The 20664-nt window shown below is 58.5% G+C and overlaps 2 protein-coding genes across 3 annotated transcripts; one reads left to right on the top strand and one right to left on the bottom strand.

The window, feature by feature from the left end:
* Positions 1-31: 31 nt before the first annotated feature.
* Positions 32-3709, top strand: ACTMAP (actin maturation protease). Of its 2 annotated transcripts, XM_004598074.2 has the most exons (7): positions 32-231; positions 539-846; positions 1244-1312; positions 1599-1723; positions 1842-1971; positions 2068-2138; positions 2693-3709. In XM_004598074.2, the coding sequence occupies exons 2-7, from the start codon at positions 548-550 to the stop codon at positions 3028-3030; spliced, it is 1032 nt and encodes a 343-aa protein (XP_004598131.2). In that variant the 5' UTR covers positions 32-231; positions 539-547; the 3' UTR covers positions 3031-3709. The 2 variants fall into 2 exon arrangements, with proteins under 2 accessions (XP_004598131.2, XP_058530276.1); XM_058674293.1 differs by lacking the exon at positions 539-846.
* A 14-nt stretch (positions 3710-3723) lies between these two features.
* ITPKC (inositol-trisphosphate 3-kinase C) lies at positions 3724-20622 on the bottom strand. Its single transcript, XM_004598075.2, has 7 exons — positions 19577-20622; positions 15880-15979; positions 12497-12710; positions 9594-9798; positions 7625-7726; positions 6629-6700; positions 3724-5069 (listed from the first exon to the last, which is right to left on the bottom strand). Exons 1-7 carry the CDS (start codon positions 20474-20476, stop codon positions 4866-4868), a joined length of 1797 nt encoding a protein of 598 aa, XP_004598132.2. The 5' UTR covers positions 20477-20622; the 3' UTR covers positions 3724-4865.
* Between the last annotated feature and the right edge of the window lie 42 nt (positions 20623-20664).

Here is a 20664-nt window from a genome sequence, read left to right as displayed (position 1 = left end):
TGTTCTCACGTGACACGGGCGGAGCGGCGTGTGGGAGCCGCCATTTTGCGCCACAGAAAGGCGCGTTTTATTTTAGAAAAGTTCCGCTCCCTGTCCTGTCCGTGTCCCGACTGCCTGCGGGCCTGGGTTCTCCCACACACAGATGTTTCCTGTTGCCTTCTAGTTCCAGGATCTGCGCCCCAGCTAGGCCTTGTTTCCTTCCGGCTTGACCTGTTGACCCCCTACGTTAAGGTCAGCTGGAAAGGGGCCGGATTCCCCTGGACTAGCCCCGGGCTCGCATGCGTAGTCCCTTCCCTCCGGGTCGTGTCCTTACTCGCGGGCGTCCTTCTGCAGCCCCGAGACTTCACTCCTAAGCTTTCCCGGTGTAGACCCAGTCCGCGCCACAGCTCGGAATCCGGACTTTAGTTCCGCGTGACTTGGGTGGTGTCAAGTGTTAGAGCCCTGGTGCTTCTTCACCCCCGAGTTGACACCTTTGTAAGACGTCATCTCAGAGACTTTTCTTAAACGTTTTCCTCTCCTGCCCTCAACTCTCCTGTAGGCCCCCAATATGGCTTCTGCCTGCGCTCCATCCCTGCATCCCCCGGTCTCTCCTCCGAGGACCCCGGCACCTCCGCCGCCGAGCACCCTGGACGGGGCTCTTGCAATTCCTCCCCCGAGCCTCCAGGCACCCGTTCCACCACCGCCGCCGCCACCTCCCCCAGTGACAGCTGCCACCTTGGGGACCTCTCCGCCTCATGTCTTCGGCCTGCAGAAGAGCCGACTCCTGCAGGAGGCCTGGGCGAGGGCCGGCCCGGTCCCGTCAGGCAGAGAGGATGTGAGGAGGCTGCTGAGGCTGCGCAAGGACCGGTAGGGGCCCCGCGCCCCGCGCACACACGCTGGACACACCCCACCCCCTGCACCCCTTCGCCTCTAGGAACATTGCCTGAACATACAGACAGGGTCTGATGGCTTCAGTCACCAGCTCAGAGCAGCCGGGGGGAGTGGGAGCCCCCGGCAGTAAAGGCAGCTGGTCCCCCCGCAAATGCCTGTTCCTCTTTGGGCATGCGTGGCAGCCCAGGGAGTTAGGCCACTTGTGGGCCGTGGAGGTCCTGCCACCTCCCAGTCTAGGGAGCAGCTCTCTGGCCATGCACCAGCCAGGCTGGGTCCCTTCCCCCTGCCCAGATGCCCTACTGCAACTAAACCGCGGGCGGGGGCACACCCTGGTGACCCCACCCTGGTGACCCCACCCTGGTTTCTGCCCCAGCTTCCGCAGTGACCTGCAGTGGATCCTGTTCTGCGTGGACCTTCCCTCCTGCATCCAGGAAGGCCCTCAGTAGGTGCCCCAGGCTGGGCTCCCTGAGTGACCATGGGAGGGGGGTAAATGGGGCAGCTGAGGGAGGGAGAGGTGGGGACCCGCGGGGACATCAAGGCCACAGTGCAGCTTGGGAAACAGCTGGACTGCATGAGCAAGAGGATTACCAAACCAGCCTGGCCACGTCTCCCCCGCCCCAATGGTTGTCCGCCCCTGTGGAGGACACTCTCCCACCTGGCAGGGGACGTGGTGGAAGGGCCCAGCAGAGCAGGCCTTAGGGCTGAGTTCCCGGGCCATCCCTCCCCAGGTGTGGGCTGGTGGCCCTGTGGATGGCGGGCACTCTGCTGTCACCCCCCAGTGGGGTTCCCCTGGAGAAGTTGGTGCAGGTGGCCATGGAGAGGGGCTACACAGCCCAGGGAGAGATGTTCTCTGGTGAGTGAGGGGGACTGGCTACTTCACTTGGGCCCTCTGTGCCTTACTCTGTCTACGCCACGGGTCCGGATGAAGTCCCCATCCCCCAGCAGCCTCTCTGTGTCCCCTCATCCCGCAGTGGCCAACATGGGCCTGCTGGCACGGGAGGCGCTGGGCTGCCAGGCTGAGCTACTCTCAGGGGGCCTGGGCGGAACCAACAGGGAACTGGTCCTGCAGCACCTGGTCGTTGGACACCCCGTGCTCATCCCGTATCCCAGTGCGGTGCCCAGAACGGAGCGGGGCAGGGATGGCAGGGGGCAGCCCCCAGTCATGACGCGAGTTTGGCCTTAATGACAGCACATCAGCTACGATGAGGACTTCAACCACGAGCCGTGCCAGAGGAAAGGCCATAAAGCCCACTGGGCCGTCAGTGCAGGTGGGTGTCCCTGCTCTCCGTGCCTGCCTACACCCCAGGGACTCGTTCACCTTCACCCTTCCAGGCCATGTGTGCCACTTGCCTCCCTGGGGCTCACAGACCTGTTGGAAGGCAGCAGGTGTCCTAGGTGTCTGCCCAGGGTTCACGCTTGTAGGGTCATGTGGGCGCTGGACCCAGCCCCGTCCAGGCTCTGAGTTTGCGCAACAGGGCGCACCTCTCTGGCTTCCATTTGAGATCCGAGAGGATGGGAGTTCCCTGGGAGCAGCGCCTGTCGTGGGGCGTGTCCCCTTGAGTGTTTGTAGTTCCGTCTCTGCCCACGTGCCTACCTGGGATCAAGGCTGCGGGGCGCTGCCAGGTGCCCCTCTGGGTCACTCCTGGGCAGTGGGAGGCGAGCAGTCTCCCCATGCTGGCCGTGCTGTCTGCGACTTCAGAGCAGGTGCTAACAGCATGCCTATGGTCCCCACTGACCTCCCCGTGGCCTAGGGACCAGCCTGGGAGGGAGTTGGGGCCCAGCGAGCCCCTGTGTGCAGCTGTTCACACCCTGTTTCCCCCAGGAGTCCTGCTGGGTGTGTCTCACACGCCAGGCCATGGCTACACCGAGGACCCTGAGCTGCCTGGCCTGTTCCACCCGGTGTCCGGTATGACCTGCCAGCTACCGGTCCTGCCAGGGGAGGTTGCCCCAGGAGCCACTTACCTTCTCTGCAAGCAGGGAAAGAGTTGGAACTACCAGCTGTGGGACTATGACCAGGTCCAGGAGAGCAACCTGCAGCTCACTGACTTCTCGCCCTTGCGGGCTGCCGACGGCCAAACATACGTGGTACCCACTGGTGGGGTGCAGGCCGGCCTCTGTGGCCAGGCCCTGCTCCTCAGGCCAGGGGATTCCAGCCCGTAGCCGGGGCTGTCACTGCTTGGAGCGTTCTAGCCTGTCCCTTAGGGCCTTCAGCAGCTTGAGCATTGCCTGGCCCCACCTGGGAGGAGCCCCTCAGACCCCATACCCCATGCACTCCACCTGGACATCACATCTACCCCTTCCATGCCTGCGCCACTGCCACCCTGACCCCTGCCTGCCTGCCAAGTCAGCTTGCTGCTCAGCTCGACTCATATACCATACCCTCAGGGAAGGTCCCCTCGGCCTCAAGCTGGGCACCCCTGCCCCAGGCAGCCTCAGGTATGACCTCTGCTCACCAGCTCCTCCGGCCTTGCAAGGAGCTGCTAGATGCCGCCCACTGGACAGATGGCAAGACTGAAGCCTGGAGAGTGGCCAGTGGCCTCAGGTCATATGGCTGACAGGTGGCAGGGCCAGAATTCAAGCCAGACTTGGGTTGCTACAGCCAAGCCACCTGCTACTCCTTGAACTCCCTGGTGCTGACCACAAACTGCTTTATCTGTAGTCACAGGCCCATGTGCAAGGCGTACATCTAGTAATTAGTAGAAAATGAGATTTTAAAAATTTATTTTGATAGAAACACCTCTGAAATCCACACAGGGTAGGCATTTCCTTGGCCCTTTTGGAGCTCCCTCCTGTGCCTGGGTTTCAGCATTTTTGCACCACAATAAATGTAACCTTTTGAGAGAGAGAGAGAGAGTGTGTGTGTGTGTGTAAAACAGAGGCAGAGAATTACTTTAATGAGTACCTGTCTCCTCCATCCTGTAAGGTGGGGTATGCCTGTCCCCAGCACCCAGCCGAGGATCTCATAGGGAGCCACCTGGGGCAGGTCCTCCCCACTGGGTGACGTGAGAAAAGGGGTCCTGGGGGGAGGGCTGTCCCCACGTCATCCAACATAGAGCCAGGCCCAAGCAGGGCAGCTCAGTGGGTGCCATGTGGGAGGCCGCGGCTTGCTTCCCTACCCCATGGCTGCCTAGCACTGGGGTGCAGCCGTAAGTCTGAGCTTACACCCCCACACTGGGAGGCGCAGGAAAGCCCTCAGCCCTCCTGTGGCCAACCCTGGCTGACACTACCCTCAGATAGTGTATGGGTGGAGAGGGGCCAGGAGGCCATCACCATGCCAGGGGCTGGCACAGGGGAGAGGCACGTGCTACCTGAGCGCACCCTCCAGGGCTGGGAGGCCCAGCACAAGTGGGGTGTACCCCAGGGTCTAGGAGTCCCTGCCCTGATCAGGGCCACAGCTGCACGTTCCCCTGCAGGAGCAGTGGGTCCAGGCACTAGAGTCTGCCAGGAGGAAGTACACAGGGACCCTGTGTCCTGGCACAAAGGACAAAGTCCTGAGGCTGGAGGTGCCAGAGGGCAGAGTGCAGCTGCTGGTCCGCAGAATCCACGGGAGGAGCACACCGGCCCTGGTAGGGCAGCTGGCCCGGGAGCCGCACCCTCGGCCCGCCTGTGGCACCAGCCCTAGGCCAGAGGCGACACTCTGGGTGCAGTGTCCTCATTCTAAATCGAGAGACAAGTGGCTCTTGCATTTGATCACAAGCGATACTGTGGTCCTCACAGGTCACGCCTGCACCCTCTGACAGCTGAGGTGGGTTCTTGGCTGGTGTCGTTCAGTGGAGGCTGCTGGTGGCCCCTCTGTAACCTGTGGTCCAGGGGCTGATCTGGTTCGGCTGGCTGGCATGACCTTGCCTGCATGTGTTGTGGTATCATGGAGGCCTTCAACCTCTCCCATTCTGGAGGTCACTGCCCCGCTTGCCACACTCAGACCCCCGTTCCATGTGGGGCTCCTCTGGCTGGAGCGGCCCCATCCGGTGAATGAGCCAGGCGTGCTGGGAAGGTCAGCTGCGGGCCAGCCCCTGCAGGAGGTGGATCATGTTGTCCAGGCCCCACAGATAACCATCCTCACGGTTGCCCTCGGCCCAGGGCAGCCGGTGGCTGAGGGTCTGGTGGGCGGGCAGGGCCACTGTCTTGCCGAAGTCAATCATCCACACCTTGGCCAGGCCCGAGCGGTCGTGCACAAAGAGCAGGGAGCTGCCCACCACCTGCAGGGGAGAGCCAGAGATCACGGTGGGGCGGGTGGCTGCCCATAGGAACCTGGGAGCTGAGGCACCTCGGCCCACACCAGGCTCCGCCTGCCTACCACCTGCAGGGGAGAGCTGTGGTCACAGCGGTGGTGGGGTGGGGGAAGGCCCACAGGAGCCCCGGAGCTGAGCTGCCTCAACGCCAGGCTCCACCTGCCCGCCACGCAGCTCAGGAAGCAGGGGAGGGAGCCCTGTGTGGTTGTGCCTCCTCAGATACAAAGTGAGATTCACAGTCCTCAGTGGATGCCACAGTTGGCAACAGCAGCTGCTTCCCCTTTGCCTACCTGCAGGTGCGCAAGACTCTCCTGTTTTCTGAATCAGGTGTCAAGCCCCACCGCTCCCAGATAGCTCTACCCTGGGCAGGTGGGCAGCAGCTGGCAGGCAGAGCATGGGGCTGGCACGGTGGTGTAGCATGCTAATCCTCTGCAGTGTGGCATCCCCTATGGGCACTGCTTCATCTCCCAGCTGCTCCACTCCTGATCCAGCTCCCTGCTCGTGGCCTGGGAGAGCAGCAGAGGAAGACCCTAGTGCTGTGGCCCCTGCACCCACGTGGGAGAACTAGGAAGCTCTAGCTACTGGCTTTGGACAGGCCAATCTGGCCATTGCAGTCAGTTGCGGAGGGAACCAGAGGATGGAAGCCTGCACCCTCCACCTCCATCTCAACCTTTCTAATTCTTTCAAGTAAAAATAAGTCTAAAAAACAAAAACAAAAAAAAAGAGGCAGTGTGTGCCCAGTGAGGACAGCCTGGAGTGGCCAGGAAAATGGAAGTACCTATTTGGCTGTGAAGGCTCACATTTTAAATGGTGGCAAATTAACATTCAAAATGTTGGATTGGTTGGCAGGCAAAACCAAGCATGAAGGCAGCAGACCTGTGCATTTCCAGGTGTCCACTTTGCCACTTTTGTCGCAGGTCTTAAGGCCTTGTCAGAGTGACACTTGGTAAGAGCAAACACACTAACAGCAGCCGCACACACAGACATGGGGGGGCAGGTACAGCTGTGACCTCCTCCTGAAGGCAGGGAGCCTGAGGCCTCCCGGAACAACCGACCAGGGCCAGGGAGGGGCAGGGTTGGGTCCTCAGACTCTTGGGCCAGCCAGTGATGTCAGGAAGAGGCAACAGGGAGACCAGAAGGTTGTGACCAACTCAGACTTGGGGTCACAACCCCAAGAGGCACAGGTGGGCAGGCAAGGGAGACTGCAGGTGCAAACCCATCCCTGTAGGTCACAGAGAGACATACTGGTGAGAGCCTCCCCAAGGCCTTCAGGCCTAGGCAGCCCTGGGATTGGGGGGCAGAAGCAGGTGGCAGAGTCACATGCCCAGAGTGGTTAGCCTTCACCCCTGGGCCCCAATCCAGCTCCGGAACCCCCTCTCCACTGAGACGCCCTTGATGGGGTCGCACAGGTGACAGTGCCTCCTTCCCCTGGCTGTGGCCCTGTCACCCACAGCGTCCTCTCCGTGCCACACCCCCTCCCGCCCCCAGACCAGGGACCTGCACGGCACAGCAGCCAGAGCCCGCACCTCGTGAGTCCTGAAGAAGGGGGACTGCTCCAGGGTGTCGCGGAGCTGCTCCAGGCGGGTCACATACTTTCTCTGTGTGTTGAAGGAGGGACCGTGGTGAGTCACTTGCCCCAGTGCAGTGAGCGGCACCCAGCCAGGATGGGGGAGCAGGGTGGAGACACTGTAGTGTGGCAGCTTAGTTACATCCCCCTCCCACCCCCCTGAACCTGAGCACCTCCCCACAGCCTGTTCATCTTGGCCTGGTCACATGACTTGTTGGACTCCAGCAGAACGTGGCAGAAATGGCAGTGGCCATTCTGAGCCCAGGCATTATGAGGTCTTGTGTATTCCCTTGCTCTCGGTCCTTTGATTTTACTGTGAGAACAGACCCTGCTACGCCTGCGGATCTTGAGTCATATTCGGTCCAGCCCTCAGGCCAGGCAGTGAGCTGGGGTAGGCATCTGGAGCAGCGGTTAACAAGCGCCTTGGAAGGCCAGTCATGGGACAGCACGCCAAGCCTCCCCTGTAACACCTGCATCCCATCAGAGTACCAGCTCCAGGCTCTACTTCCCATCCAGCTCCCTGCTAAGGCAGCAGAAGATGCCCCAAGTTCCTGGGTGCCTGCCACCCACATGAGTGACCTGGATGGAGTTCCAGGCTCCTGGCTTCAGCCTGCTCCAGCCTTAGCACTTGAGGCCAAACCAGTAGATGGAGGATTTCTCTGTCTCTCTCCTTCTTTCTCTGTAACTCTGCCTTTCAAATAAAGAAACCACTTGGGACACGGCATCTCATACCAGAGTGCCTGGGTTTCGGCCCTGTTCAGCTCTGATTCTACTTCCCAGTGGTACACATGTGGGCAGCAACAGGTAATGGCTGCAGTTCTAGGCTCTTGGCTTCAGCCCGGGCCAATCATGTGGGCCGCCCAGCCCCAGCCAGCCCCTGGGCGTCCCCAGCACAAGCAGGGCCACCCAGGCTGACTCTAGGAGTGGCCATGTCCTGGCCGGGTCCTGCACTCACCAAGACTCCGGGGTCTCTGTCCACAAAGTCCTCCAGCACCTGGGTCACCTGCTCCAGTGCCTGCGTCTTCTTAAAGTTGGTGTTGCAGGTCCCATCGGCCTTCTGCAGGACAAAGGACGGGGACAGTCCTGTCACACCTTTTCCTCCCCTCGCTGGCTCCCGGCTGTCCAGTGGCCCTCACAGCTGCTTGCTGTTCAGAACAGCCAGGCCACCTGCCTGCCGCAGCATGTGGCTGAGGAACCAGGCCACCCACACCTGACCAAGCCCTCCGCCGGACTGAGCTGGGTGTCAGAGTGGGATGTGGGGGGCAGGGTTAGGGGGTGTGGTGGACTTGGTTTTTTATTGCAACTTGGCTACTCTCTAGCTAGGCCATCCCACCTTAAGCAAGTGCTTCACCTGTCCCAACCTCGGTTTGCTCATCTGGAAAGCGGGGAACATGTTGGTCCCTGCATCCTAGATGCAGGTGGAGGGAGGGACTTGGGGACCCAGTGTGTGCTACACAGCATGCGGGGCATGGGCTGGGCGCACTGCTGGGGTTGGACGGTGTCCCAGAGAGGCCTCCGAGTGTTTCTGCCACATGGTACCAGGTGCTGCTACGGGGGTCCTGGTGACGTGGAGGCAGCAGGACAGGCAGTCAGATGAGGGAGGCAGGGGTTGCTTGAGGCCATCACCAGGGGATGCAGGAGCAATGGAGGAGGAGAGGGAGCTATGAGGAGATAAGGAGGGGGATCCTGATGTAGTGTGAGAGAAATCAAGGAGGGCCTCCTTGAGGAGGTCACATCTAAAGCAGACAGGAAAATGGCTGCAGGTCACAAGGGGAAGCCCAGGGAAAGGCCATTCCTAGCAGAGAAAACCACCTGAGGCACCCTGAGCTCCTCTGAGCGCCCTGGAGGGCCACGGACGGTTCTGGACAGGACACTGTGGAATTCACAGCTCAGGAGGCCATGCAGGCAAGGCCTTGGAGACATGTGGCAGGACAACACCCAAGAAGGAGGCTTGGTGGGGGGCGGGCTTTTCCGTGTGGTGGGTTAAACTGCTGCCTGCAGTGCCAGAATCTCATATTATGACACTGATTCGAGTCCCAGCTGCTCCACTTTCAATGTAGCTCCCTGCTAATGCACCTGGGAGGGAAGTGGGAGATGGCTCTCACATGGGAGACCCAGAGGGGGTGCCAGGCTCCTGGCTTTGGCTTGGCCCAACCCTGGCCGTTGCAGCCATTTGTGGAGTGAAGTAGTGATGGGAGAGCTCTCCAGCTCTGAAACTTTGTCTTCTAAATACACTTTAAAATCTTTAATAATAATAATAATGGAACCAAAGTTTAGTGTACAGCCTTTGCCTCAGTTGTCCCACTTCCAGAAAGCTAGTCGGGAGCTGAGCCTGCACACATGTAAAATGTCTTGTGCCACACAACTCGCTGTGGTACTGCAGTGACAGGAAATGGACACCTTCTGGGGGTCCATCCCCGGGGCACCTTGCCACATCCACAAAGATGCCCGCCTGGCGGGCAAAAGGCCGATTCTCCGTGGAAATGCCATGGAGAACCCTCGCGGGCACAGGGACACACCCGGTGGGTGTGTGCCTGGCCATGGTGTGCAGCCGCGACACCTGCCCCTGGTGGGCGGCTCCTGTGAGCACACAGGGCAGGACTGCAGCAGCTCAAGACGCTGTCATTCTGATGTCTGACCTTGGGGACCAGCGACTTAAACGAGGGCACTTGGCTTACAAGGCATAGGGACCAGGCCACCAGGGGCAGGGACAAGGCCACGGGATTGGGGGAAGGGAAACCGGGGAGGCAGAAGCAGGAGAAGGAGCTGGAGTGAGCCCTAGCCACAGAAAGGAGGGTCAGGAGATGCCCATCAGATGGACACGTCCTCAGGCTCTTCCCCCATCACCTGTGTGCCCCAGGAGGCCCCACCTCAGACCTAGTTCAGGGCCCTGTAGGGACCAGCCAGGCAGTTCCTCGTCTCACCTTAACGCCCTCGATGCGGAAGCCCAGGGTGGACGTGGAGCTGGCAGCCTCCCGCCACTGCATGTAGCGGGGCTTGGTGACGGCCCCCTGTGCATGCTCCTCGGGCGTGGGGGCCCCAGGATCCACGGCCACCATTTTCTCGTACATGTCCCTGCGGGGCCGGGGTCGTTCCCGTGCCTTCACCAGCTCCTCCTCCAGGTAGGTCCTAGACACAGGGTCAGGGGGATGGGAGGGTGGGGACAGCAAGTGAGCAGATCTGTGAGCAGAGTGCATGCAGGACACACACACGCACACCCTAATACACCAGGCTTAGGAGGTGGACGCCATGCCACACCGAGGGGCACAGGAATTCTCTAAACAAACAGTGCAGGGTCCACAGGACACCCGCCAGGGGCAAGTTGAAGCCCACGCCCCATCTCCCACAGCACACAGGGGCGTAAGGTCTAGCGAGGTTGCGAAACAGAATGAGAGTTAAAGCAATGAAGCTTATAGAAAAAAACAGGAGAGCATCTTCATGTTTTTGGAGTAGACAGGCTTTTTTCTTTTGTTTTTCATTTTTACTTATTTTTTAAGCTTATTTTATTTCACAGGCAGAGTTACAGAGGGAGGGAGAGACAGAGATCCTCCATCTGCTGGCTCACTCCCTGGAGGCTGCAACAAGGGGGGCTGGGCCAGGAAGGTCAGGGGCCAGGAAGCTCTTCCAGGTCCCCCATGTGGATGGTAGGGTCGCAAGCACTTGAGCCATCTTTCCCTGGCACGTCATCAGGAAGTTGGATAGCAAGTGGAGCAAGCCAGAAATCAAATCAGTGCCCACATGCACAGAGGGTGACTTAACCCACTATGCCTTCTTGGCCCCACATAGATTTTCCACTAACACTTCTTAAAGCCAGCATCGGAGCACAGTGGGTAACGCTGCGGTGTACAACACCAGCATCCCATAGGGGCGTCAGTTTGCATCTGGGCTGCTCCACTTCTGATCCAGCTCCCTGTCGATAGCCTGAGAAAGCAGCAGAGGATGGCCCAAATACTTGGTACTCTGTTATCCACGTGGGAGACCTGGAAGAGGCTCCTGGCTCCTGGCTTGGCTTAGCTCTGGTAGTTGCTGCCATTTGGGGAGCGATGTTTGCCATGGTGATCAGAGGAGGGGGAGCTTGCTTTGAGCCCTGTGCATCACTCTAGCCTCAGGCTGTGACCCAGGACGCCCCATAGGCAACGGGGTCACTGCTGTACCAATGACGGACAGAAACCAATATTTCCCATGAAATAAGGGCCGAACGATCCCCGCTTTAGCTTCCATGTTAAAGGGGGCTTAAAACGTCCTTGCATGTCTCTTCCTGGCTTTTTCTCTCCTCTCATGTGTCTTCCTGTTACCCGGAGCAGGGAAGCCCGTGGCACGGTTCCCTGGAATAAAGGCCATCTAAATTCTTTTCTGTTTGCGGCTGATGTGTTCCTTCCCTAGTGGTCCTGGCTCTCCCTCTGTCTCGCTCTCTGTAACTCTGATTTTCAGACTATAGTAAAATAAACACATATTTAAAAAAAAAAAAAAAAAACTTCTGTTTATGAAAAGATACTGGTAAGAGAGTGAACTGGGATACCTGGACAGAAAGAAAGTGGGGTGTGTGTGTATCCAACAAAATACCTCTATCTAAAATACATTAAAAAAAAAGTCACCCATCAAAAACAGATAGTGGCCTGACGTGGTAGCTTAGCCGCTAAAGTCCTCGTCTTGAACGCACCGGGATTCCATATAGTCACCAGTTCTAATCCCGGTGGCCATGCTTCCCATCCAGCTCTGTACTTGTGGCCTGAGAAAGCAGTCAAGGATGGCCCAAAGTCTTGGGACCCTGCACCTGCAGGCCCCTCGCTCCTGGGTTAAGATTGGCTGAGCTCCATGGGGTTCCAGAATTTATCAGCTCACAGACCAGACTGTGTGTCATATAGGACAATCCTAATGTTCAGGAAGATTGAACAGAATGAAGATGAAGACACTGGTGATTACAGTGCTCAACCGCTCAAGGAGAGACTGGGAACAAATGCAAAGCCAGCAGAAAGTGGATAAGGAAGGGGCTGTGTTGCTTATGGCATTGGCACACTTATTTTTTTACCTTATTATTGTAAACCTCTTTCTTCATTATTGATTCTTATAAATACGTTTAAACAGGAAAAAAAAAAAAAAAGATAGGCTGAGCTCTGGCCGTTGAGGCCACTTGGGGAGTGATTTAGCAGACAGAAGATCTTCCTCTCTGTCTCTCCTTCTCTCTGTATATCTGACTTTGCAATAAAAATAAATAAATCTTAAAAAAAACAAAAAGAAAAGAAAAAAACACCAGAAAGACAGGAGCAGGCATCTCTCCCAGCAGCGAGCCGTCCACACCCACACTGTAATCAGCGTGGTCAACGCCCGCCCTGGCCCCTGGCTCCAGCCTCCTGCAGCTCCTGGGGGGTAGTGGTGACAGCTCCAGTGACAGCATTCCCGCTACCCACGTGGGAGAGCTGGACTGAGTTTCTGGATCCTGGCTGTAGCTCCTGGCCTCTGGCCAGTGCAGTTAGCCAGCCCATGGGTGCTCTCTGTCTCCCAATGGGAGGCCAACCCAGTAGAAAACACGGGTAAAAGATTCAAACAGGCATTTTTCAAGGATGATTCCTCAAAAGCCAATACACGTTCTAGAAGATGCTCAATGTTGTTCGTTGGCAGGAAAATGAGTCACCACTACCCACCCATCAGAATGGTTGGAATGAATGAACTAGCCTGTGCTAAGTAGGGGTGAAGCGGGGAGCCGCGGGGGCCTCCCATATACTCCTGGGGGGAGCACACACAGAAACAGTCACTATGCAAACCTGCAGGAGTCTGTCCATGTCCCCACCCTCCCTCCACCCCGACCCTAAGGCTGCCCCAGTCCCACCTACTGCCCATCTTGCAGTCCATGATGGAGGGGCCTTCGAAGTCGGCTAGGAGATCTTCCATCTGGTTGAAGGCTTGGCCATCCCGCTGCACCGTGCCATAGTAGGTTGGCACAAATGGCCGCAGCGGGTCTTCCATCAGCTGCTCCAGGCTGCGCTGCTCACACTGACAGAAGCGTTTCAGAATCCGCCCATCCTCTCCTGCCTCAAAGTTCCCTGCGTGGGTGGGTGGGTGGCCACAGGTAATGGGATCAGTGAGTGGGTCAGTGACCAGGTGGGGAAAACGTACCCCAGCCCCACCCCGGCTCTGTGTGCCAAATCCCGGCACCACCATCTGGTGGGCTGACCCTCCTGTAAAGATGGACATCCCATAGGGGCGTTGGTGCTTGCGCTGGCTGCTCCACTTCCCACCCAGCTCCCTCCTTGTGGCAGTCGACGACAGCCTAAGGCCTCGGGAGCTTGCACCCGAATGGAAGACCTGGAAGAGGTGCCCGACTTCAGGTTATCTCATTTGTGGCCACTTGGGGAGTGAACCAGCAAATGGGAAGAGTATTTTTCTGTGAATCTGTTTCCAATTAAGAAAAAAAAAAAGATAGATAATCCCAAGTTTTTCTTGTGGTAGTTACTCTCTTCCAAAGCTGGCTGCAACAATGTCTTCTATTCCACATGCTCGCCTAGAATTTCCCTGCTAAGTGTGGCCTTGCCCTGTGACCTGGGAGGGGTTTATGGCAGCACTGATTCTGCAAGGCTCCAGAGTCCAGGCCGCTCAAGGCAGGAAAGTCTTCGCTTCCTTGTTGGCTGGGACGTGGCCCATGCCCTCCCAAGATGCTGGGTAAGAAGTCTTTTCCGCTGAGGCTGCCATCGTGTAAGGAAGCCCAAGCAGGTGTGAGGAGAAGCTGCTGGAAGCTTTGGGCCTGCTGAGACCTCGGCCCCCAGGCAGCAGCAGTATACCCAACCCCCGAAGGGATGCTTCCAGCATCCTGGCTGAGTTCACAAATACCAGGAGCTGTGACAAGTCTCTCCTGCCCTCCTCCTCTGAATTCTCCACTCAAGGCTCATGAGGGTAACACAGTGGTGCTTTTAATCCAGGTTTTGTCTTGTTGTTGTTTTTGTTTTTGAAAAGGCAGATGTACACAGAGAAGAAGAGACAGAGAGAGATGTCCCATCCATTAGTTCACAACGGCCAGAGATGAGCTGATCCAAAGCCAAGAGACAGGAGCTTCTTCTGAGTCTCCCACACGGGTGCAGGGTCCCAAGGCTTTGGGCCGTCCTCGTCTGCTTTCCCAGGCCACAAGCAGGGAGTTGGATGAGAAGCGGGGCTGCTGGGATTAGAACCAGCACCCATATGAGATCCCGGCACTTGCAAGGTGAGGACTTTAGCCATGAAGGTTTTGAATCGTCACTCACTCATTTGCTTGACAGAGACAGGTGGACAGAGAGTATGCCCTCCCTGATTCACTCCCCAGCTGCCCACAGTGGCTGCCATGTGGAGCTGGGGACTCAGTCTAGGGGGGCAGGAACCCAGTTATCACTTGCTCCATCAGCCAGAGTCTGTTGAGCAGTAAGCTTAAGCCTGGAGCCAAGGTGGTCCGGTGCGGAACACCGGCACCGCAACACACTCGGCCACTTCCTGCTGCGTGCTCAGCCACTGTGAGGTTTTGGGGTTTAGTTCCTAAGCTCAGTGACACAACACGCGGAGATGGCAGTCGCATATTCACACGGCAGGCCTTGGGTTCTTCCCAACTTGAGTGCAAGGATGAATGGGGCACACAAGTTCCTGCTGTCTCCCTTTCTTGGCAGGCATGCTTTTTTGGTCTAGCCTGCTGCCTGGTGCATATATGTGTAAGAATTTGGAAAGATACAGAGAGAGAGGGCCCGGCGCGGTGGCATAGCAACTAAAGTGCCAGGATCACATATAGGTGCCCGTTCTAATCCCAGCAGCTCCACTTCCCATCCAGCTCCCTGTCTGTGGCCTGGGAAAGCAGTTGAAAACGGTCCAAAGCTTTGGGACCCTGCACCTGCATAGGAGACCCGGAAGAGCTCCTGGCTCCTGGCTTCAGATAGGCACAGCACCGGCCATTGCAGTCACTTGGGGAGAGATTCATTGGAAGGAAGATCTTCCTCTCTGTCTCTCCTCCTCTCTGTATGACTTTGTAATAAAAATAAATAAATCTTAAAAAAAAAAAAGATACAGAGAAAGAGAGAAAGATTTTATTACACCCCAGGTGCCCACAATATCCAGGGCTGGGCCAGGACTCTGTCCTGAGCCAGAAGCTCATCTCAGGGCTCCCTCATGGGAAGCAGGGGGCCCAAGGCCTCGAGCCTCCGTCTCCTGCTGCCTCCCGGGTTGCATGTCCTCAGCAAGAAGGCGGAGGGCATGCGCAGCTGAGACCGCTACGGAATGTGGGCATTTCAGGCGGCATCTTACCCACTGCCCCAGATGTCCCTTTCACCGTCCGTATTTCCTGACACACAGCTCTCCTTGGGTGTCCATGTGTTGCCCAGGGGCTGCTAAAGCAACAGTAAGGCTTACAGCACCCCAGGTGCACCTCGTCCAGCCCTGACAGGTAATGCCACAGGCCGGCCACTGAGCTGCTATGTGCTGGGGGACTCCGCTAGTTCCTGCCTAGGGTGTTAATCCTAGTACAGCCTCTTAGGGCTGGGGCAGACTGGCTGCTGTTAGCTATTTTTAAATCTATTTTTTGTTTACTTTTAAGTCAGAATGACAGCTAGAGACAGAGAGAGAGAACCATCTGTTTGCTGGTGTGTTCTCCAACTACTCACAACAGCCAGGTTGTCAGGAGGCCAGAACTCCATCTGGGTCTCCCTTGTGGGTGGCAGGGACCTGTGCACTTGAGCCACCATCTACCACCTCCCAGCATGTGTCAGCAGGCAGCAGATGGGAGGCAGGGCAGCCAGGACTGGAACCGGCCTCCCCTGCCTTGAGATGTGGCATTGCAAGCAGAAGCCCGGCCTGCCACAGCACGGCCAGTGTAGTGTACTCTGGACCCGGGATGGTAGTGTCCATTTACGAGGGGTCTGCATCTCAACCGTGACAAACATTTTGGTGTGAACTCATCAGCTAACCCTTGCGGGGGGAGGCAGATGAGTTCCCTATCAGCAGATGGCAGCACTGAGACCCAGGGTCACCCACTTGCATACAAGTCCCATCTAGAGTTGGGGTCCAGAGTCACGGCTCCCCTCCCCACCAGAGAGACACAAAGTAGCCCCCAGCCCCTGATATAGCTGGGTCCAGGCCTCCTACCTCCCACCACAGCCCCTGAACAAGGGGGCCGCCAAGTAGGCTAGGGAGAGACCAGAAAGCAGCCATTTTGCTGGCCTGGGCATCTCGCCGGGCCCATCCACGCAGTGCCCCAACTCTCACCTGCGTGTCCTGAAAGCTGGACCCAGGGGTAGTGTTTCCGGAAGGAGACCACGAAAGGTGAATACTTCAGAACTGTCTTCAACTTTTTCCATGGTTTGCTCTGGGAAGTGCAAAACAGGGAGGGGTCAGGGCAGGTGCCAGGGAGGGAGGGGCTGGCATGCTGCCAGGGGGTGAAAACAAGGTGGCCTGAGATCTTCCCAGGGTCAGGGGCTTTCTGGGGTCATTGTGTTCAACCCTGGCGGGGGGAGGGGTGGGAATGAACCCCACTGTGTTTATCCATCATGAGATTTCCCAGAGGCCAGAGCATGGACGGGGAATGGGAAGAGGGTCTCTGCTGCTCCCTTTGCCACCCCTCTCTCCATTCCCATGCCACTGTGCCCAGCTTGGGGGTGAACACAGTCTCGGCTTCCTTGTGGGCACAGACAACCCCCACCCCCACACCATACACCCAAAAGATCAGAGCCCCCTAAGCCGGGTCAGACTTCCTGGAAAAAGCAACAGAGGCAGGAGCTGATGACGGAGGTAGGCCAGCACAGACACGCAAACAGAGGCCAAAGTGACAACAGAGATGGAACACAGTCGTCCCAAGAGCCCCAGCTCTCTGCCCTTCCAGAATCTTCCCCACCCTCTGGAGCCGAGGTCACTGGCTTCCCCTGGCTTGTGACCTGGGAAGTGGAACTCTTTGAAGCCAGCATGGGACTCACTCTAGGTCATTCCCCTATTGAGGGGCCTGAGGGTCGCAAGAGGGCTAGGAGCCCTCTGGACTAGGCCAGGCCAACAGAACCCCTCATTGCCCCTCACCCTTGCGTGGTACCCATGGAGCACACGCAGGGCAGTAGCAAACAGAATGGCGGGATTGAGCCCCGCTACATGTGGCCACAGCCCAGAGCTTCCCAAGCCAGGGTCTGGCAACCTTCTCTGAGAGGGGCTCGTGGGGAGGCAGGGTGCTGGATGGTGGCAGCTCCTGGTTCGCAGAGCACCTGACACAAGCCCAGAAAGTGACCCTCGGTGCACCTTCACCCGCCCCCCAATCCTGAAAACCACCAGGCAGCAAGCAGGTGGCCCTCGAGACTCCTGAGGGCAAGCCACAGGTCTAACTCATCTCACTGGCACAGGGCTGACCCAGCACACACAGCTGCTGGACAGCAGGCTCCCAAGGGTCAGGGCTGGGGGCAGCACGTGGTCAAGCCTGTGTGGCCAGCACAGGCTTTGGCTGATCCAAAGATATTGCTTGGATTGCAGGGGGGTCAGCTGAGACCATTTTTAAAATCACAAACAGATCAGGGGCCAATGCAGTGACTCAACAGATTAATCTTACTCTGTGTGGCGCCTACATCCCATTCAAGCAGTGGTTCATGTCCTGGCAGCTCCACTTCCCATCCAGCTCCCTGCCTGTGGCCTGGGAAAGCAGTTGAGGACGGCCCAAAGCCTCAGGACCCTGCACCCGTGTGGGAGACCTGGAAGAAGCTCCTGGCTCCTGGCTTCGGATCAGTTCAGCTCTGGCCGTTGCAACCATTTGGGGAGTGAGCCAGTGGATGAAAGATCTTTCTATCTCTCCTTCTCTCTGTAAATCTACCCTTCAAATAAAAATAGATGCTTAAAAATAAATAAATAGCATAAACAGATGCAGTGCCTTCTCTCGTGTCTCATCCTATATCCGCTTTCTCCAAGTCAGCACATAAGCCGCCTCCTCTTCCATGAAGCCCTCTCCGACACGCATCTCCTCTGGACTGCCAGACGCATGCCAACTGCCCTCTCTGCCAGCCAGCCCTGAGCACTGGCTGGGGAGCCTCCTGAGGGCAGTACTCCAGCCGGGATGGCGGCTAGAAGGAAAGCGGGAGAGGAATAAAGGAAGCTGGGCATTTTGGGGCAAACAGGATTTCAGCATGAAGCGAGGGGGAAGTGAGGGGATGCTGAGCAGTGGGGACAGGCGGAGCCATACAGAGGGGCAGGGTAGAGGCAGCAAGGGGACAGAGTGTGCCTGGGCTTGGTGACAGCATGGACAGTGGTCAGCAGGGGAGGGACAGGCTGCCCCGGGGAGAGCCCTGAGCACCCCGGCCCCCTCCCCATCCACACACTCTCTGGGAGCGACAAAGGCACCGGGCCAAGGGTGCTGATCAGAGCAGCTTCAAAGCACACCTGGCTTCCTGGCTCCAACTCAACCTGGCTGCTCTGTGTCTCAGTTTCCCCATCTGTAAAATGGGGACACACACACACGCACAGCTCCCCAAGCTGTGGTAAGGCCTTAGAGTCACACAGGGAGCACACACAGCCCCACACCACGGTGGACGGTGGACGGGGCCTGCTGTGCCTGAGGGGCTGACTCAGCCCAGCCCCTGTCCAGGTGTGTGACCTTGGCCAACGGACTTGACCTCTCCATGACCCACTGTCCTCATCTCCAAGAAGGGAGAATCGCAGCAGGTGCCCATGGGGGCTGCAGTATAGCTGGGTTAGTAAGGATTGAAAGCTTAGGGGGGCTAGGCATGTGCCCAGTTGGGCACTGCTGCTGTGGTTGGTTCCCACCCGGCAGCACACATGCCAAGGCGGTGAGAGAGCAGGTGGATGGGCAAAGCCTGGCATGGAGCCCCAAAGGGTCAGCCCCCGCTTCTTCCCCACCCGATGCATGGGTCCAGACACGCAGAGATGGGTCTGTCTCCCACAGCTAAAGCCACGCGTGGGAACGGAGGCGTGTGGAGGAGGGGGCCTCAGGGCAAACTCCAGCCCAGGACAATGGGAGGCCTGGGCAGGCAAGCTGGCAAGGGCTGTGGCCTCCCAGGTTCACACGGGAGTTGGCTCCTGGAACCTGCCAGGCTGGCCCTCCTGATTCACTGGGGAGAACCGCACCCAGGCTGGGGCAGCAGGAGGAGACGTAAACAACAGTGGAGGGGTGCTCCTTGGGGGTGTGGCCGCTGGGCGCCACAGCCCAGCCTTTCATGTTTGGGTGGACGGTCCACACAGTCCCTTGAGAACGTGATGGAAGCTGGACCTTCTCTTCCCTTTCTAGAAAAAATGTACAAATGGGCAAAGGGATTGGGAAGGTTTGGGGCAGCTCCAGGCCCCAGAAGAATTGCAGGAGCAGTGTAGAAAGTGCACTTTGAGGGCCTGGCACAATGGCTCAAAGGACTAATCCTCCACCTGCATGAGCCGGGATCCCCTATGGGTGCTGGTTCTAATCCCGGCAGCTCCACTGCCCATCCAGCTCCCTGCTTGTGGCCTGGGAAAGCATCGAGGATGGCCCAAAGCCTTGGGACACTGCACCCACGTGGGAGACCCAGAGGAGGCTCCTGGCTCCTTGCTTTGGATTGGCTCAGCTTTGGCCATTGAGCTATTTGAAGAGTGAACCAATAGATGAAAGATCTGTTTCTCCTTTTCTCCATATATCTGCCTTTCCAATAAAAACAAATACATCTTTAAAAAGTACATTCTATCGCTTCTCAGCCTTTTGGCTAAGATCAACTGTAAAAAGTACACACTCTCTCTCTACCCTGGTCTTCTTTAGATTCGGGGGACACAGATTCACAGATGTCAGGGCAGACCAGTGTGCACCCCAGGATGGGAGGATGGGAAAGGAGAGGGCAGGCAGCTAGGAGCCCGGGAAGAAATCCTCCTTAGAGGAAGGTGGTCAGCAGATGGGAGAGGCACAAGGGAGCCCTGCTCGAGCCAGGCGGCCACAGGGGGCTGCTGGGCACCCACTCACCCCGGCCCTGTCCTCGGGATCGCTGGCACCTCCGTCCCCGGCCACCATGTCGTCCTCCGACTCGTCGAAAGAGGAGGCAGAGGAGAAGCCACCGCTGCCCACCTCAGCCCGGGACAGGACTCCCACGGGCTGGGCCTCTGGGTCTGGGGTCTCAGGGGTGATGATAAGGCGGGGTACAGGCCACAGGGGACTACCCCCCAGGCGCGAGTACAGGTCAGTCACCAACTGCCCAGATCCTGCGTCTTCCCCTGGGCCAATGTCGCTGCCAGGATGCTCTCCTAAAAGGCAGTCTGTCCCAGGTGCTGTTTGGGGATCCTCAGCAATGCCCCGCTGTGTCCAGGCAGTAGCAGTATCCGGCTGTAGCAGGGGGCCATCGGCGCCGGGTGGCTCCTGGACAGAGGCAGCAGCAGTGTCCACATCTTTGCAGGAGCCATTAGCCCCAAGCTCCGGGGAGACACAGGTGCTCTCTGAATTGGACCTGCTGTGCTGAGTCCGCAGGTTCTCGGCCCCGGGCCTGTCCCTGTTCGGCTGAGGCTGCAGGTCGGATCTGCGGGGCTCAGGCCAGAGAGTGCCGGCCTCCGTCCAGGGCTCTGCCCCGTGGCTGCTCCCTTCTGACCTGTCGGCCGGCGGCGTCTCCCTGCTGCTGCTGCTGCTGTCTGCTCCCAGGCCGGCGGTCCCCGCTTCGGGCTCCGTGGGGACGAGCCTGGAGCTCTCGGCCCCGGCCTGGGGCCCGCCCCCCTCGGGCCGTCCCGCCGGGCCTCCGGCGCCCGGCCCGGCTCGCTGCTGTCCCGGCTGCCTCCGCCGGCCTCCTCGCGGCGCCTCCAGCCCCATGCGGGCCGCCGCCGGCAGCGCCCCGGCTTCGGCCTCGCTCAAGCTCCCTCGGCATGGGCAGCGCCTCATGCCTGCCTGCCTGCCGCCTGGGTCCGGGCTCCGGGCCGACGCGGCCCCTCCCTCCTTCCCCTTTAAATCCAGCGAGGGGTGTGGCCGGGGAGCCCCGACTCGCGGGTTCCGGTCGCGGCGTTGCAGCTCGAGCGGCCACGCAGGGGTTAACCGATACTCCTCCTCCAGGGAAAGCCTCGAAGTCCCGC

The sequence above is a fragment of the Ochotona princeps genome, chromosome 16, assembly GCF_030435755.1.
Source record: "Ochotona princeps isolate mOchPri1 chromosome 16, mOchPri1.hap1, whole genome shotgun sequence".
NCBI classification, from domain to species: Eukaryota; Metazoa; Chordata; class Mammalia; order Lagomorpha; family Ochotonidae; genus Ochotona; species Ochotona princeps.
The sequence above is the reverse complement of the archived record's forward strand: the minus strand, read 5'-3'. Positions and strand labels throughout refer to the sequence as shown.

Excerpts from the sequence above, each read along its gene's own strand:
- ACTMAP (XM_004598074.2), top strand. The coding sequence starts at position 548 with ATGGCTTCTGCCTGCGCTCCATCCCTGCATCCCCCGGTCTCTCCTCCG. Across the intron at positions 1,313-1,598 it reads TGCATCCAGGAAGGCCCTCA|GTGTGGGCTGGTGGCCCTGT; the intron begins GTAGGTGCCCCA and ends ATCCCTCCCCAG. Across the intron at positions 1,972-2,067 it reads GGACACCCCGTGCTCATCCC|CTACGATGAGGACTTCAACC; the intron begins GTATCCCAGTGC and ends ACAGCACATCAG.
- ITPKC (XM_004598075.2), bottom strand. The coding sequence starts at position 20,476 with ATGAGGCGCTGCCCATGCCGAGGGAGCTTGAGCGAGGCCGAAGCCGGG. Across the intron at positions 15,980-19,576 it reads ATCCCGAGGACAGGGCCGGG|AGCAAACCATGGAAAAAGTT; the intron begins GTGAGTGGGTGC and ends TGCACTTCCCAG. Across the intron at positions 9,799-12,496 it reads GACTGCAAGATGGGCAGTAG|GACCTACCTGGAGGAGGAGC; the intron begins GTGGGACTGGGG and ends CCCTGTGTCTAG.